This window comes from Triturus cristatus, chromosome 4_1 (assembly GCF_964204655.1).
Source record: "Triturus cristatus chromosome 4_1, aTriCri1.1, whole genome shotgun sequence".
Taxonomy (NCBI): Eukaryota; Metazoa; Chordata; class Amphibia; order Caudata; family Salamandridae; genus Triturus; species Triturus cristatus.
The window spans coordinates 265,344,280-265,359,828 of NC_140585.1; the positions used below are offsets into that span (position 1 = coordinate 265,344,280).

The 15,549-nt window shown below is 43.6% G+C and overlaps 1 protein-coding gene across 3 annotated transcripts in view; it reads left to right on the forward strand.

Moving 5' to 3' along the window:
* Window positions 1-15,310, forward strand: part of DENND11 (DENN domain containing 11) — a 182,601-nt gene extending 167,291 nt beyond the window's left edge. The window contains exons 6-9 of one of the 3 annotated variants that reach the window (XM_085652020.1): window positions 2,118-2,249; window positions 2,578-2,728; window positions 12,688-12,782; window positions 13,139-13,207. In XM_085652020.1, the coding sequence (XP_085508146.1) occupies window positions 2,118-2,249; window positions 2,578-2,728; window positions 12,688-12,736 (332 nt within the window). In that variant the 3' untranslated portion in view covers window positions 12,737-12,782; window positions 13,139-13,207. Of the gene's footprint in view, window positions 1-2,117; window positions 2,250-2,577; window positions 2,729-12,687; window positions 12,783-13,138; window positions 13,208-14,430 lie in introns of those variants that run through there. The other 2 variants (XM_085652018.1, XM_085652019.1) reach the window with 2 other exon arrangements.
* Window positions 15,311-15,549: the final 239 nt, after the last annotated feature.

Genomic DNA, 15,549 nt, shown 5'->3' on the forward strand with positions numbered 1-15,549 from the left:
ATTTAGTGTGACTACTCACCTTTTTTTAAATTTTTATATAAGCAATTTTTTGTAAAGTTTAGTTACAATATCAAAATAAACAATGCGTCCCGATCTAACCCTCTTCTCCACCCCCCCAACCCCATTTCAGTATATTACCTAGGTGGGACAACATTTCCAGGTTCAGTCCCCATTATATTAGACGTGCCATAATGCTCCCACTAGTTACCCCGACTTTAGTTGGGTATCTGAAGACATCCCCTATCGAAATATATCGGTTCTTCTTGCTTAGCACACCAGTCCACGCCACATCTCCATAGTTTCATGCTAGGCGATCTTGGCGATTTCCAGGAGTGTGCAATGTCTCGCTTGGCTATTCAAGCCGCCAACTCCACCAACATTTTTTCACCCTGCGTCCTCCCAGACCCATCCATAATACCTAGGATGGCCATCTTCAGGGGTCAGTGTGACTGAGCTATTTAGAATCCTAGAGAGGGCTGTGCCTATGAGTGTCCAATACTGAATAATCTCAGGACTTTGCCAGACCATTTGGAAATAATTTGCTTTTTGGGATTGCTTAAAGTACACCTGGGTTCAGAGAGAATATCCGCATGCCAATCGTTGGGGTGTTATATAGGTCAGGTGTACGTGGTGTATTTGGATTAATCTGAGTCTCGCAGATATCTCAAGTTCCTGAGGAGTCATGCAGGCATCGCCCCATTACACCTCTTCCAGCTCACCCATACACCCCTCCCATCTCTGTCTGAGCTGGGCCATGGCCTCCAGGGGATTGCAAACAAGGGCCCGTTATAGCTTGGAAATACTCCTTCGTCCCAGTCTGCCCATCAACAGTCGCCTTAAAGGGGCTGACATCTAACCAGTCCTGTAGATGGGCTCTGTAGTGACCAAGTGTGCAGGTGCAGGTATTTATGGTATGGAGTGCGAAAAAGTGTAACCTGAGTTTGACGGTCAGTAAAGCAGTAGATGGAATAACAGTGCAACACCACCCAGTATTGTGATTCCAGGTAAGTACTAAAAGTGAAAGCCTTCCTGCCATGCGTGTGTTCCAGCCAACGAGTTTTTTTGAGTCGGACGCCTGTTCTAGCCAGTGAAATGGGTGGATTTCCTCCACACCAGGAATGTCCCTCTAGTGACCTGTGGAAGACAGGACATTAAGGAAGAGGTTTTGCCATGTTGCTTAGCTTGTTTAGGTCTTTTTAAGAAAAGGGATAAGGTTAAGAGAGTGCGTAAGGTCCGGTATGATCCATATGTGGACTCTATAAATTTCAAGCTCAAGCGGCGAATGGGTAATATCTGATCGTCAATCAAGTGATTCTCGGTCTACACGTGACGTTTCAACTCTCATTACATTTGTTTCTTCTTATTCCCAATTCCGGCAAGCCATCCCTTGTTCAATTCTGGACTATATTTGTTTCTTCACTTGACCTCGTTCATCTTATGGCGAGGAATGCAGTTCCAGCATGGTGGCTACAAGTAAGCGCAGAAACTAGAAGCAAGCGCAGGAACCATAAGCACTGACAGTTGTCATTGAAAAACAGCTTATTAAAGAGATGCATTAAAACAGTAACTGTTGTGGTGGGTTAAATCTCAAATTTGGATAGGATAATCACCTGCAAATATAACTTAATTGTAATATTTGTGGTGCAGAGAATACTATTCCTGCACATTCCTTGCTTCCTTCTCATATGAAGCAGCAATGCCTCATTGCTTTTCTCCATGGGGTGTTTGGCCCCAAGTCTTCACTTTTGGGGATATGATCTAGGTAGGCCTACCACTTACGGATCCCTAATGCTGCTTTGAAATTTGGCACTATATTATTGTTCTGGCATTTTGGGATGGAACTATGACTGTCACAAACTAAGGTATGTACTCAGTTCATGGTCCTCACTCCGTATTACAGGATTCTGTAATCTATTTGCTGTTGTACAGGGGCCCACATGCTAACAGTAAATGACTATTATTATGAGTAAGATGATTGCTTTAATACCTGTCTTTTGCCCTGTTTAGTCTAATCATTTCTGTGTGAACTTGACAGCTAGACCCCTTATTTGTATTTATTCTTATTCCATTCAACCTTAAATCCCACCTAAATCCTCTCTTTGTCTCTAATTTATTAGTATACTGCTGTTGCTGTTTAGCCAATGTTTCGCTGCCTGGCATTGGAGGGGCAGTTCCTGAATCAAAACCTTTTTTCTACGTGAATGTTGCTGATATCGAGACCTTGGACACCGAAGTCTCCTATGTGGCATGTAAGTATCTGCTTCCCTTTACCTTCCTTTCCCTATCCAGTGGCATGGAATTGGCACTCATGAAGAAACCTTATAACATAATTCACCAACCTTCAATAATCTCAAGTACACCTATTTCAGTAGTAAGTTATTTCTATTCTTTGGTTTCTGTCATTTGTGAATGAATCTTTTTGATTGGTTGCACCTGGAGCTAACAATGCAAATTCAGTTACTAGATGCTGAAGTCAATGCTCTTTCCATGCCCGCTGCCACATCTCCACTGCTGGGTAGGTTGACACATCTAGGGCAGTAAGCCTTTTCTGACCTTCTCTGTTCCTGACCCCTATAGGTACAACTGAGAGGATCTTTGAAGAGAAACAGGATCTATATGATGTGTATGTGGATAACCAGAATGTGAAAACCCACCATGAACACCTGCAACCACTCCTGAAAGTCAACAGTGCAGATAAGGAGAAGTTCAGGCGGCTCAATGACCAAAGGTAAGTGAGCTTGGGCAACTGACTGAGGAAAAAGTAACTGAGATGTAGGGCTGTGTAAAATAATAAAAAAATGATTATACAGTTTTTCTTGCCACCTTTTTGCCAGCTTCATGTATGATGGCAGCAACACTTTTTTACATTTTTTTGGGGGGTATTGTATTGTCCAGGTCTAGCATCAAGTTGCAGAGGGCTTCACACAGAACAGACAGTGGAGTCTTCTATCATAGGTGACCTGTGCAATAGAAGAAACAATGCATCAATGCTATAGAGTAACGCAATGGTGAGAATCATATAGAAAAGTAGGCCACAGAGGCAGCATGGAGAGGTTTAAAGGAGAGCATTTTGGTTGGTGAAGAGAAACATCCATAGTTGCTTCTTAAAATTCAGAGATGGCCAGACTTGGATGGGGGTGGGTGATAAAAGGGTAATGCTGTAAAGGAGTGAAAGAGAAACATCTGTGTTCTCTTGGTTTTATTTTTTTCTGAAGGTTTATGCTTTGAGAGGTGCATTTGCAGTTCAAGAGAAAACATTTAAGAGAATAATAATACAGATTATTTAGTACAAATAACAGTCAGTAATGGAGCATATTTAGAATTTTATGAAGTCCTTGAGTGGGAGCCAGTGAAGGTGTGCGTTGAAGGAGGGGGCACGGGTGATGTGGTTGTATTGTCTTGAAGCAAATGGCGCCATGATGAGCTGATCTTGGTGGGTTGAGTTGAAAGTGAGAGTATTGGTTCCATTAGTGGTTCTGTCTTTGTTGAAAGGTCAAGGGCCTATTTTTCTTGTTCCTTGCAGGATGAAAAGTATTTAGCTTTGTAGAGGAAGATGATCAGATACAATGTGGACTGAACTTTTCTGCCTGTCTACTTTGAAGTCGATAGTTAATCACTTATTTACAGAGGTAAAAGGAATACAAAGAAAAAAAGTTACAAACACCAAGGTTTGGATATTGCAGTCTGTATTTTCAAAGTAGGAACAAGAATAACAAGGGGAAAGATAAGGCTAGTTTGCAGCGCAGATGGTAAGGGTAATTGTTATTGAATGTGTTGATATTGTTGTACATACTACAGTTGTTGGGTTTCTTAACTATGACATTAATGGGGAACACTGCAATAGCCTGTGTGAGTTCCCAACCAAATTATAGATAAGTACTTTTGCGGCTATGGACTGTGCTGCAAGGCACAAGGTTTGCAAACATCCCAAACCCCATACCTGTTGCTTAGAAGAATCACTGTAATCCCTTCCGTAAAGGCTAGGGCAGGGGCCCTGCTTTTTTCTGGACATGCCACTGTCTTTTCTACTTCACAGAGTACTGCATCAGGGGCAGCTCTACAGTCCAGACCTAGTCCTGACCTTATGTATCAAACCAAGAAAATGTCCTAGTCACTGATTCTAGGACCTCTAAACTTATGGGAGCTTATTCAGATGGCCTCTACTGGGGCTTTTCACACTGGAAACAGGAATGCTTTTTGTAAACACACATCTGAGGATGGTCTTTGCCCAGAGTTCTCTTTCTGGACAAATCATTCTGGCTCTGCTTATTTCAAGGTGGGTGTTAGATGTGAAGGTGTTGGGCATTGAGACTTTGTATGTATGAGAAAAATAACTGAGGGGAATCTGAAGGCGCAGGAACACGTTCTAAAAGGAGAGAAGCTAGAATGGCTTTCACTCACCTAAAGGAGACTTGCAAAACACCAGCCATTCTTTTAACTCAAAATATATCTATCTCTCAGTAACCTCACCACATTGAGCCTGTGTAGCAACTGTGCTACGGATAGCATCTCCCAATGGAACCAAATTAATCTGCTGGTTAGAACCCTGAATGCAGAAAATGGAGGCTGGATAATACAGTTGCAATGCTTAATTACCTTTTCATGCAATCATAGGACAGTTATTTCACATTCATTGACTTAATGAAAAGACAGGGGTGACAAAAGGGGTTAGTGCAATGTCCGCTTAGAATAAGGCCTTAATTTTGTTGTCTTATTTGGAATTTATTTTGATGTAGAATACAGATTTGTATTGGTGTTTATGCCAATTTGAAAGCCTGGGTGTCTTTTGGAAATTTTGACTAGCTGTTTGCTCCAGATTTTATTTAGTTTGCTTGAAAGTATTGAGGCTTTAGAAGAACCAATAGAAATTGAGTTTTGATTTGCCTTTGCTGCTTTGGGATACAGATTTAGAGAGGAGTATAGAAATACTGTTAGAACAGTATCTTTGTCATATTAAAGGAGAAGATGCATGGAAGACCAAGTCTGAAGAAGTGTATCAACAGGGAAATGTTTAGAGGATCTAGTTGGGTGAGTCTCTGCAGGGAGATTTGGTAGGAGTAATCTAAAGTTTTAGACTCAAATCGTTTGGCCATTCGAAGAGGATAGGTTAGAAACAGTCAAGCAGATTTTCAAAGAGGTTGCGGTAAAGGTTGTTGCCGAAGCTGAACTGAGATTCAAAGAGTTTAGGGAGGAATGGAAGGAGAATTCATTTCTTGTAGATTTGCTGTTGGGTGGGTGGCACGTTTAAGTTGCCATGATGGCACTTTGGAAGCATAGGAAATGTACAAGTTGATGTCAGATAAATCTTTGTTGCAACCATTGGGCAGTAATGAGGTGTACTGTTCAGGGAGTGTTGGGAACAGTGTAGTGTGGTGAGTGTCATTCTAAGAATGCTAGAGGTGGCTAAGGAGCAAAAGGTGACGGAAAAGTAAGGTTTGTGAATGATAGCAAAGCCTCTAAGTGTTTTGAATAGGCAAGTTATGCAAATGAAGTGTACAGTACACCCTCATCAGGAACTCGTTGGTCAAACATGAGCAGTTGAGGGATACAGGAGTGAGAAAACCAGGGTTTGGTCAGGAACAAAACATTCAGATTGTAATAAGTGAGATCATGATTGTTAGATGTGTCTTTGTGAGCCAAATGGGCTGCAATGGGAATGGAATGCAGATTGGAGTGTACTATGGTCGGTTTCTGTCCTATGTGAATAAGACTTGAAGAGGCACACTAGGGTAAAGTGCATGTCTGCATTTGTGAGAGCCTTGTAAATAGGAAAAAAAGAGCAATATGCATGATTTCTTACCCTGTAGTTGCAGGGCATCAGGCAAAGACAGGGAGTTGTCATTTACCTTTCCTGCCCTTCAAAGGGGATACATTGGGAGATTTACTTACGGGGTTTGGCACATTATCCCGGTTCTATGACAAACTGCCATATCGCAGCTATGGTGGTGTCAAGTGGTAAGGCAATTTTGTGCTTACATATTGGACGGCAACTATGATGGGCGGATAGAGAGGTAGATATCTTGTTTGGCAGAACACACTTGGGTAGAGCTCCATCACTGCCTGCAAAGCAAAAGACTGCTCCTTTTCTGTCAACGGGTAATGTGTGTCTGTGATTTCTTTCCTGTAATGTTACTGTAATTTCACTCATATATTCATTTTAAGACCCCGTTTTGGGCTTAGTTGTGAATGTGGCACAAGGTTTGTTTAGACGGATATTTGGTTTACTGATAAGACAATATTAGGTTCGAGAGACAGTGTTTTATTCCTCTGGTTGCATTGTAGACTTGTTTCTGCTACTGTTTATCTATGCCTCACTGTCTCAGTTATGTTTTATGGAGTTATTTAAGCTGTTTTCTATCACACAAACTTGGCCCAAGGGTGTTGGAAATCCTGTACAAAAGATATTGTGTAAAAACTTAAATGTTGAACGCAAAAGAATAACCTAATTAACGCCTGGGTTACAACTGTTGGTTGAAAGGCAGATAGTAAAGTAACTCCAGGGTAACTGCCACCAGAAGCGGGACCAAGAGGTTGCCACAAGGAGCAGAGTGAATCTGCAGTCCTATACAGTCAAAATGTCTATGGAACAGGAGGGTTTTGAGATCCTTTTTAGGTCTCGCCTGGCGAACGCAGCGCGAAAGCGCTGTCGCCAGCGAGATCTATTGTTGCTGACTTGCCTCGGAAGTGGGACAGGAGATGGGCACGCGCAGGGCGATTGGCGATTGGAGCCTGTGTACGAGCACGTACAGCCACGCGGTGTGCACATCTCCTGTCCCCCCTTTCTTCCTCGCAAGCCTCATGCAATTTCAGTTTTTTTTTAATGCGGGGTGAGACAGTGGCACACAGGGAATAGAAACCGTGTTTAAACACACGATAATGACACTGCAGTGTCTCGCCCCTTCTCGGTTTATCGCACGGCAGTGACGTCGCACCCTGCGCATGAAAGTTAAGCTCGCACTGTGCTAGAAAGTTGGGTACTGCACACGGTTCTGTGTTTAGCAGTGTCGCTTCTCTCAAACTCACAGCCTGGTGAGGCGCTTTGCTCCAGTGCACTGAGTCATAGCAGCGCGGCACTCGCAGGCACGGCAGTGCCATCACTCACCCACCTTGGTCGCCTCCCGGTAGCTCTTCTTGGGCAGGCAGGCTCCTCGGCCGTGCAGCATGGCGTGCAGGGGCTTGTGTTTTTGTTGCTTTGGGCGCTTTGGCGGACCCCTCCCTGCTTTGCACAACCCGCGCAGCACTTATTCAAGTACGGCGAAGTCCGCAGGCACCGCCACTGGGCACGAGCCGCAGGCCACGCCGATGTGCACGCTCACAGCATGCCTACAACGCGCGCATGGCGCTCTTTCACTTGTTTAGTAAGTTTCGGTTACCTTGTAATATCTGGTATTATTAGTTAAACATCTCTCTTTCAAATCAACTAAAGACGGGGTATTATTTAAACACTTCGGATTTACTGAGCTGTGTTTATCTATTCTCTGCTGCATCAGTATTTTAACGCAGCGCTTCTGACCTCCCATGATGGCGCAGAATCCACAGATACATTAGCAACATCATCCCTGACATAACGGGTAACCATGCGCATGTCGTCACCAATTGTGTCTAATCACATCAATGACGTAGCAATGCTTTGTAGCTTATATGAGCATTGTAGACTACTACACTTTCCATTACAAGTAATGTATAGCCTACCAGACGTTAAGGGTGCCTGCCGATGAATGATGTCGCAGTAGGTCTACAAACGCAGCTGACGTCATCAAAGGGCCATTCAAAAATGTCTATTTACGATTGTTACATATGGACAGGGGAGAGAACTATTATTTTTACTGAAATACCACTTTTAGTCTCTTCTGATAATTTATAGAGCGCAGAAATACGACTGCAGTGGCGCTCTCCAATCATCAACATCTTCAGACTAAAATTACGTATGTCTGTAGCACTGCCGTCAGCGTCTCGATTCTCCCGCAGAAATGTAGAAAGAATGCTTCAAGGTCCACTCTAAACACAGCTGTGTTAAACAACAACAACAACAACAACATTAAAAGTAGTTGCAATGCTGCATTACAGCTTTTTTTCGCATTTCACTTTGGACAGGTAAACGCACCTTTTCAATTTAGAATTTTATCAGTATCTGCAAGTTCCAGCAGAAGTGGTGTTGACAATACATGCTACATCAGTTTAAGAAAGTCAGTATTTTTAAATACATTAAATGCAGGTGTGAGACTGCTGTATCGTTGCCAGCCCGTAGAGGTCCAGCTGAAAAGCTATTGATAGTAAAGACGGGTATAGCATGTTCAACATGGTCCAGGTAGAGGGATTCCGGACAGATTTGTTTGGACTATCCACCTAAAATAACTTTACATAAATTAATCTAAATTGACCTCCTTCGCATGTGTGGCAGGTGGAAGCAGGTACCTGGGCTCTACAACCCGCCCCTTTCACGTACAAAGCATGCATTTGATGCAGTGGTACGGCAAACTGAAATGGTAATGTCCACATGAAACACTGAAAGAAGCATTTGCAATGCAATAGGTTTCGCATTTATGCGAGTATTAGCTATTGACATTGCAAATAACAATGCCTTTTAATTTTGTTTTCGTTTTACATATATAAATTAAAGGCATTGTCATTTACAATGCCAATAGCTTAAACTCACGTAAATGCGAGACCTATTGGATTGAAAATTCTTGTTAAAGGTGGTAGTGTTGTGGTAGTGCAGAGGTCTGGGGGAGGCAAATTCCAAATACTTATGGCACTGCCTGAAATGATTGGTACTGGAGAATGGAGAGATGTGTCAACTTGGAGAGAGGTCTATCAGATTACAGGGTGACCAATAAATATCAAAAGATCTGTGACCTTGACTGTAGCATTTTGGTCTGGCAATAGGTATGCGTAGAAAGTTACTTATTAAACTGTATGCAAAGGCAGTAAATTACTTCTCAAAGGTGTAAATTACTTGACTTTCTTTTAAGGGACTATGAACACTGTTTTAATGTGCTATGTGCGCTTTCATTTTATGTCTTGATGAAAATGAATTTAAATATAATATAAAAATGTAGGAGGCTCAAGTGGAAGAGATTGTCCATTTCTTGAACCTCATTGACTGCCCAAGGTTTTAATTTTAAATGGGGGGAGTAGAAGAGATTCAGGACATTTTAAATTATGCCATTGCCTCCAGTTAGTTGATGTGAGGATCGAGATAGTGTGGTCAAATCTCCTGCAACGCAAAATGGGCATTGGCAACACCAATAGGTCTTACCTATGCAAGAGCTACTGGCTTTGTCAATGTGGTTTAGCAAAGTTGTACACCAGCGTGGCTGCTTCTCAGCCTGGCTTAAAGTTTGTGGGGTAGACAAGAGTTGCGTGGAGTGTCGTGGAATGGAGTGTCGTGGAATGGAGTGTCGTGGAATGGAGTGTCGTGGAATGGAGTGTCGTGGAATGGAGTGTCGTGGAATGGAGTGTCGTGGAATGGAGTGTCGTGGAATGGAGTGTCGTGGAATGGAGTGTCGTGGAATGGAGTGTCGTGGAATGGAGTGTCGTGGAATGGAGTGTCGTGGAATGGAGTGTCGTGGAATGGAGTGTCGTGGAATGGAGTGTCGTGGAATGGAGTGTCGTGGAATGGAGTGTCGTGGAATGGAGTGTCGTGGAATGGAGTGTCGTGGAATGGAGTGTCGTGGAATGGAGTGTCGTGGAATGGAGTGTCGTGGAATGGAGTGTCGTGGAATGGAGTGTCGTGGAATGGAGTGTCGTGGAATGGAGTGTCGTGGAATGGAGTGTCGTGGAATGGAGTGTCGTGGAATGGAGTGTCGTGGAATGGAGTGTCGTGGAATGGAGTGTCGTGGAATGGAGTGTCGTGGAATGGAGTGTCGTGGAATGGAGTGTCGTGGAATGGAGTGTCGTGGAATGGAGTGTCGTGGAGTGGAGTGTCGTGGAGTGGAGTGTCGTGGAGTGGAGTGTCGTGGAGTGGAGTGTCGTGGAGTGGAGTGTCGTGGAGTGGAGTGGAGTGTCCACGACACTCCACGACTGGAGTGGAGTGGAGTGTCGTGGAGTGGAGTGTCGTGTCGTGGAGTGTCGTGGCATAGTGTTGTAGAGGGGCATAGAGTGGCGTGGTGGAGCGGGGAGTGGAGTAGTGGAGCATAGTGTTGTAGAGGGGCAAAGTGTAGCGTGGTGGAGCGGGGAGTGGAGTAGTGGAGCATAGTGTTGTAGAGGGGCAAAGTGTAGCGTGGTGGAGCGGGGAGTGGAGTAGTGGAGCATAGTGTTGTAGAGGGGCAAAGTGTAGCGTGGTGGAGCGGGGAGTGGAGTAGTGGAGCATAGTGTTGTAGAGGGGCAAAGTGTAGCGTGGTGGAGCGGGGAGTGGAGTAGTGGAGCATAGTGTTGTAGAGGGGCAAAGTGTAGCGTGGTGGAGCGGGGAGTGGAGTAGTGGAGCATAGTGTTGTAGAGGGGCAAAGTGTAGCGTGGTGGAGCGGGGAGTGGAGTAGTGGAGCATAGTGTTGTAGAGGGGCAAAGTGTAGCGTGGTGGAGCGGGGAGTGGAGTAGTGGAGCATAGTGTTGTAGAGGGGCAAAGTGTAGCGTGGTGGAGCGGGGAGTGGAGTAGTGGAGCATAGTGTTGTAGAGGGGCAAAGTGTAGCGTGGTGGAGCGGGGAGTGGAGTAGTGGAGCATAGTGTTGTAGAGGGGCAAAGTGTAGCGTGGTGTGGTGGGGAGTGGAGTAGTGGAGCATAGTGTTGTAGAGGGGCAAAGTGTAGCGTGGTGTGGTGGGGCAGAGTAGTGTGTCGTGGAGTAGTGTCTTGTCTTAGAGTCCAGGTGCAAAGAGTAAAGTGATATAGAGTGGAGGGTCGTAGAGTGGCGTAGCACAGAGTGAAGATGAGTGTGGACTAAAGTGTGGTGGAGTGATGTAGGGTGGGTTAAAGTGGCATTGAGTAAGCTGTCGTAGAATGCAGTAGAGGGTCCTGGTGTAGTTTTGCGTCGTAGACTAGAGGGGTGTAGAGTGTCGTGGAGTGCAATAAAGTGTCATAGAGTGGATTAGAATACCGTGGAGTGTGGTAGAATGGCCTGGCCTAGAGTGGCGTGGAGTGGCCTGGCCTAGAGTGGAGTAGAGATTCGTAGAGTTGAGTGACGTAGCAGAGAGGGGAATAGCGTTGTAGAGTGAACTGACGTAGAGTGGAGTATGCATGGTGCGATAGCGCACTGCCATTTCGGGCAACACATTTTCAATTGAAAAGGCCTTCACGTTTGCACAGACATACAGTTTTTCTGATAAAACTATACAGCGTACAAACGATAATGTGTGGAAATGGCATCACCAAGTGTATTTATTTGTTTTGGTCATATTCAAATATTTATTTCCTCCACACTTCAGAATTACAAAGAAATGTGCCTCATTGGTGCTTTCATAATTCTGAAATATTTGCACAGTTCATTTACATACATTTAGATTTTGTTGTGTGCTAGAAAAAATATCCTACAGCCTTTCGTCTCACATGGGTACCCAGCAGGATTGCCAAATAAATCCTCTCCCTTTGAAGTCGGAGTAAGAAAAATAAACACCTAGCCTGTCTTTGAATACGCAGCAAATTCGATAAGATGGAAACGGCATTGAAAGGCCTGTTCACCTCAGCGAGTTCGTGGAAGAGTACAGTAATTTGGGTATGCTCCACGGTATGGATTAACTCAACCTAGATAGCCTAAAACAAATAAAACCAGCAATTAACAAAGCGAGGAAATATGTGTTACAAAGCCAGTAGTAAACAATGGGCAGAATACATTCTCAGAGAAGCTTTCCAAATGTCCAGAAGATGTCTTCAGCACACCAGACGGCTGTGCTTTCTGGTAGGCTTCATCTTTAGGAAGGCCATTGATGAAGGAATTGCCATGCGAGTCTGGAACGTAAACATCTCTGAGCTCAGGACTTTAAATCACTGTCATAAATTAACTGTCTGCTACAGCAGAGCAGTTTGAGTTGAAGCTTCCACTTTTGCCCATAGCAAAAATGTGCATTTGTAGATTGTTTGTTGTGAAATTTACTCAGGGATTTGCCATTGTCCAGAATAACTGGTTCACAGTCTTAGAGAACATGGCTCAGTCCAAGCTTGAACCGCTATATGGGGCATTTTTGATGATGTTTATAGAAATTCTGCCTTTGAGGCATGGAATTGTAAGTTGTGATTCAACATTCATTTTTTCAAGAGTTTTGGAGAGCGGTGAATTGTCAGTTGGGGATGAGATCTTTATATAGATCTGAGTATTGTTAGCAAATGAATGATAAAGTATTACAGAGCTTCTGATACTAGCCCCACATGGTTCACGATGAATATAGAAAAGAGTGGGGGACAAGATGGAGCCTGTAGGCCTTTTTATAGTAGGCTGCCATTACTGGATAAAGTGCTACATATTTTATCCATTTGGGTTGACAGGAGGAGAACCACCACATCTTCAGTGCTTATTCGTTCTTTACGGATATTGATCAGAGAGCTGTAGTTGACTGCATCAAAGGCCTAAGTGGGTTTAGCAACACAAGTAAGCTGAGGGTCCTGAGTCCATTAAGTGGAGTGCTTCTTCAGCCATTTGTAGAAGTATATTTTCAGTGCTACAACCCTGCCTAAAGCTGGTTTGAAAACTGTACAAAATATTTTGATTCAAAGTTGTTTCTCCCACCTTTCTCTCCATGTTTAATCATGTTCTTTCTCTAGGAAAGGTTGGCCTGATACACGGACAGAAGTTGTTACGGTCATCGCTTAGAAGTGTCTATACATACCTAGCATAAAAGAATGAGGAGCTTGTAAAAGTGCATATATTTTTGCTTGCATAGCACACCTTTAGATTAAATGTGAGCTTGCACTTTTGATTGTTGTGGTGGTTAAGAGACATGCTTTTATATCGCAGGTTCCAGTATTTAATGGGTGGAAGGTGGTGTGCACTTACCTTGTCACCAGGTGAGGTAAAGGAGGGAACGGATATGGGGCTTAATCGGAACACACCTTTTGTGCCTATTCGTTTCTACTATTCTCACACTTTAACATCACACAGTGCCTTACTTTTTTTCATTTTTGGGATGATCTGTGGTGTTCCATGCTTTTTGTTTTCTTACCTGCCTTTAACCTCCAAACCAATGGAGTAAGATATCCTTCTCTTTCCATGAAGGCAGATGCTGTTATATTCGCAGGACGTTGACAGTGATTGCAGCTCTGGGGAGGAAGACCTGTTTATTCTGTGAGTGTGCTAAATTACTCCGAAGTATAAGTTCCCAATAATCATCATCATCTGCTTCATGCCTTATGAAAGGCCGGCCAGGGGTGTTTATGTTTTGTTTATCCTCATGGATGTGGAATTTGCCATGTTTGGTGGGTCTTGGTCAATAATGACGCCTTTGAGTTTGCACTATATCTTAATTCTGTACCTATGGTGACCAGTGTAATATATGTTAGTTGTTCGGTGCTTGACTTTGAGCATCAAGGTTTCAGAGGCAGAGCTGTGAGAATATAAGTCTCTCGAGCTTTGAGGGACTGTATGCATTTCCGGTTTTGAGTAAGACCGGCTAAGACTTATTGTCCATCTTTTTGGAGGTTATGCTTAGATATGTTCCATTCTGCAGCTCCCATCTTGTCATCAGTGAAAAATCCATCACCTGTGAAGGGTGGTGGAGCAGTTTCTCCTGTCAAGGGGTATGAAGAGGACATTTAAGGCACATATCTCCCATTATGAGTGTTTGAAACCAGCAGTTTGAACTGTTTAGCTTTGCTTGGTGTCTGCACCTCATTTGAAATATTTAGCTCCAAGGGGGTGTCTGCATCTTTTGAAGGAAAGGGGAGTTTGCATTTAAGTTTCTATTCTCAGTCTGCATTTCTTGCTGCACATGAGGATTAACTTTGAAGTACTGGGTCTGTTTTGATAAATGGAATCTTGAACAGCAGTATATGACCTAATTCTAAAAGTACTATGACCATGATACTGGTGCTCTTATTCAACTCACCTGTATGTAAACGTTTTACTGATCAGGGTAGGATGAAGAGCTGCCTCAGCCCCTCCAGGATTCTAACCTTTCAGGGGTGTGAGTAGCTGAGCTACAAGGGTAGGGGTAGGTGGTGAAAGGTCCTGCGTTCTCGTTGAGTGATGACATTCCTAGTGTTATGTATTGGAACTATAAGAATCCATGTCTGCACCACCTGTTTAAATTAAGGGGGTATATAGCAAGAATGTACTCTGCATTGTTTGATATCTGTAGGAGATTAGGTTCTGCTGTGTCTTCTGGGAGAGGTGGTGTCTATACAAGCCCCGTCTCACTGAAGCCACATCAGCCTTTTTTGTCTGCACTGTTGAAGTTGATTTGTGCGGGTTCCGATGGGCAGAGCTCTTTGATAGGCTGTGTTCAATAATTTGTCTTTCTTTTTTTCTCTTTCTGATGTACCCTTTTGCCTGACTCTGCAAATTCCAAGGTATTTCATGGAACTGAATAATCGCATTTTCCAGACCCTGCTGGAAGTCTCATCAAGTCAGGACAGGACATTAACTGCAGACCACGCAAGGAGCATGGGCCTGGATCCTCAAGGAGACCGTGGCTTTCTCATGGACCTACTGGAGCTGTATGGCATTGATGTCATGCTTGTCATTGACAACCCCTGCTGTCACTAGCCTGCTGCCTTATGACTTCAAAAACACTGGCTGAACCTTTTAAACACTGCTAGCAGCATCTGAGTGTCACAAGCGTCGGGGACCAAAACACCAGAAGGATCTTCTATGGCATCGCTGTACCAGAGATTGACTTCTTATTTATAGTTCAACATGTGGTTCAACATGTCTTGGGTGGTGGAGGTTGACTATTGATTGAAGATGTTGCTCTTCTGGAGAGTCCTGACCTCCGTCTGAACTTTCCTCATTGATGACTGTTTTTATTGCAGCTTTTGTAGAGGGAAGAATTGGTTTTAGAGCACACAAATCTTATTTCCCTCAAATTAGAGTTCTGAATTGTGGGTCTTGATCATTAGATGGTTCCAGGATTCTAAAGCTGCCTACCCAAGTTACCATGCGTTGAGCCGGAGGATATGTTCTAACTGAACCTTGCCTTCCTACAACAGTATAGTGTTGGTGTAAGTGAAGGCAGATGTACTCTGAGAAAAACTGCCTTAGCTCATGGAATCCTGAAATTTGGTCAGGAATATACTGTGAGGAGAGGGTTTTTATTGTCTTATTTGTTGTATTTTCTGCTGCATGATGACCCAGTGCCTATTGGTTTTTAAATTATTTATTGTAGTAGAATTATTTATTTTTTATTGTTTCACATGCCTTCAAATAATAATGCATTCAGCTTCACTGCCATTCCGCCATTGTATCTCGTGCCATTGGAAGACATAACTAACAAGGGAACGAACACCTTCTATAGAATGTGTAGACCCTCAGCTGCTGTAAAGACGAGGGGGCATTGTTTAATGGCTGAAGTAATCTTCATTGGCCCAACACGTTATATAACATAATGTTACAAGTGCTTTTTTGTAAATGTTGCCTGCAAATGGAGCTCTTTCCATCAGGACATTTCGATCTTCAGTCAGAGACTTTAG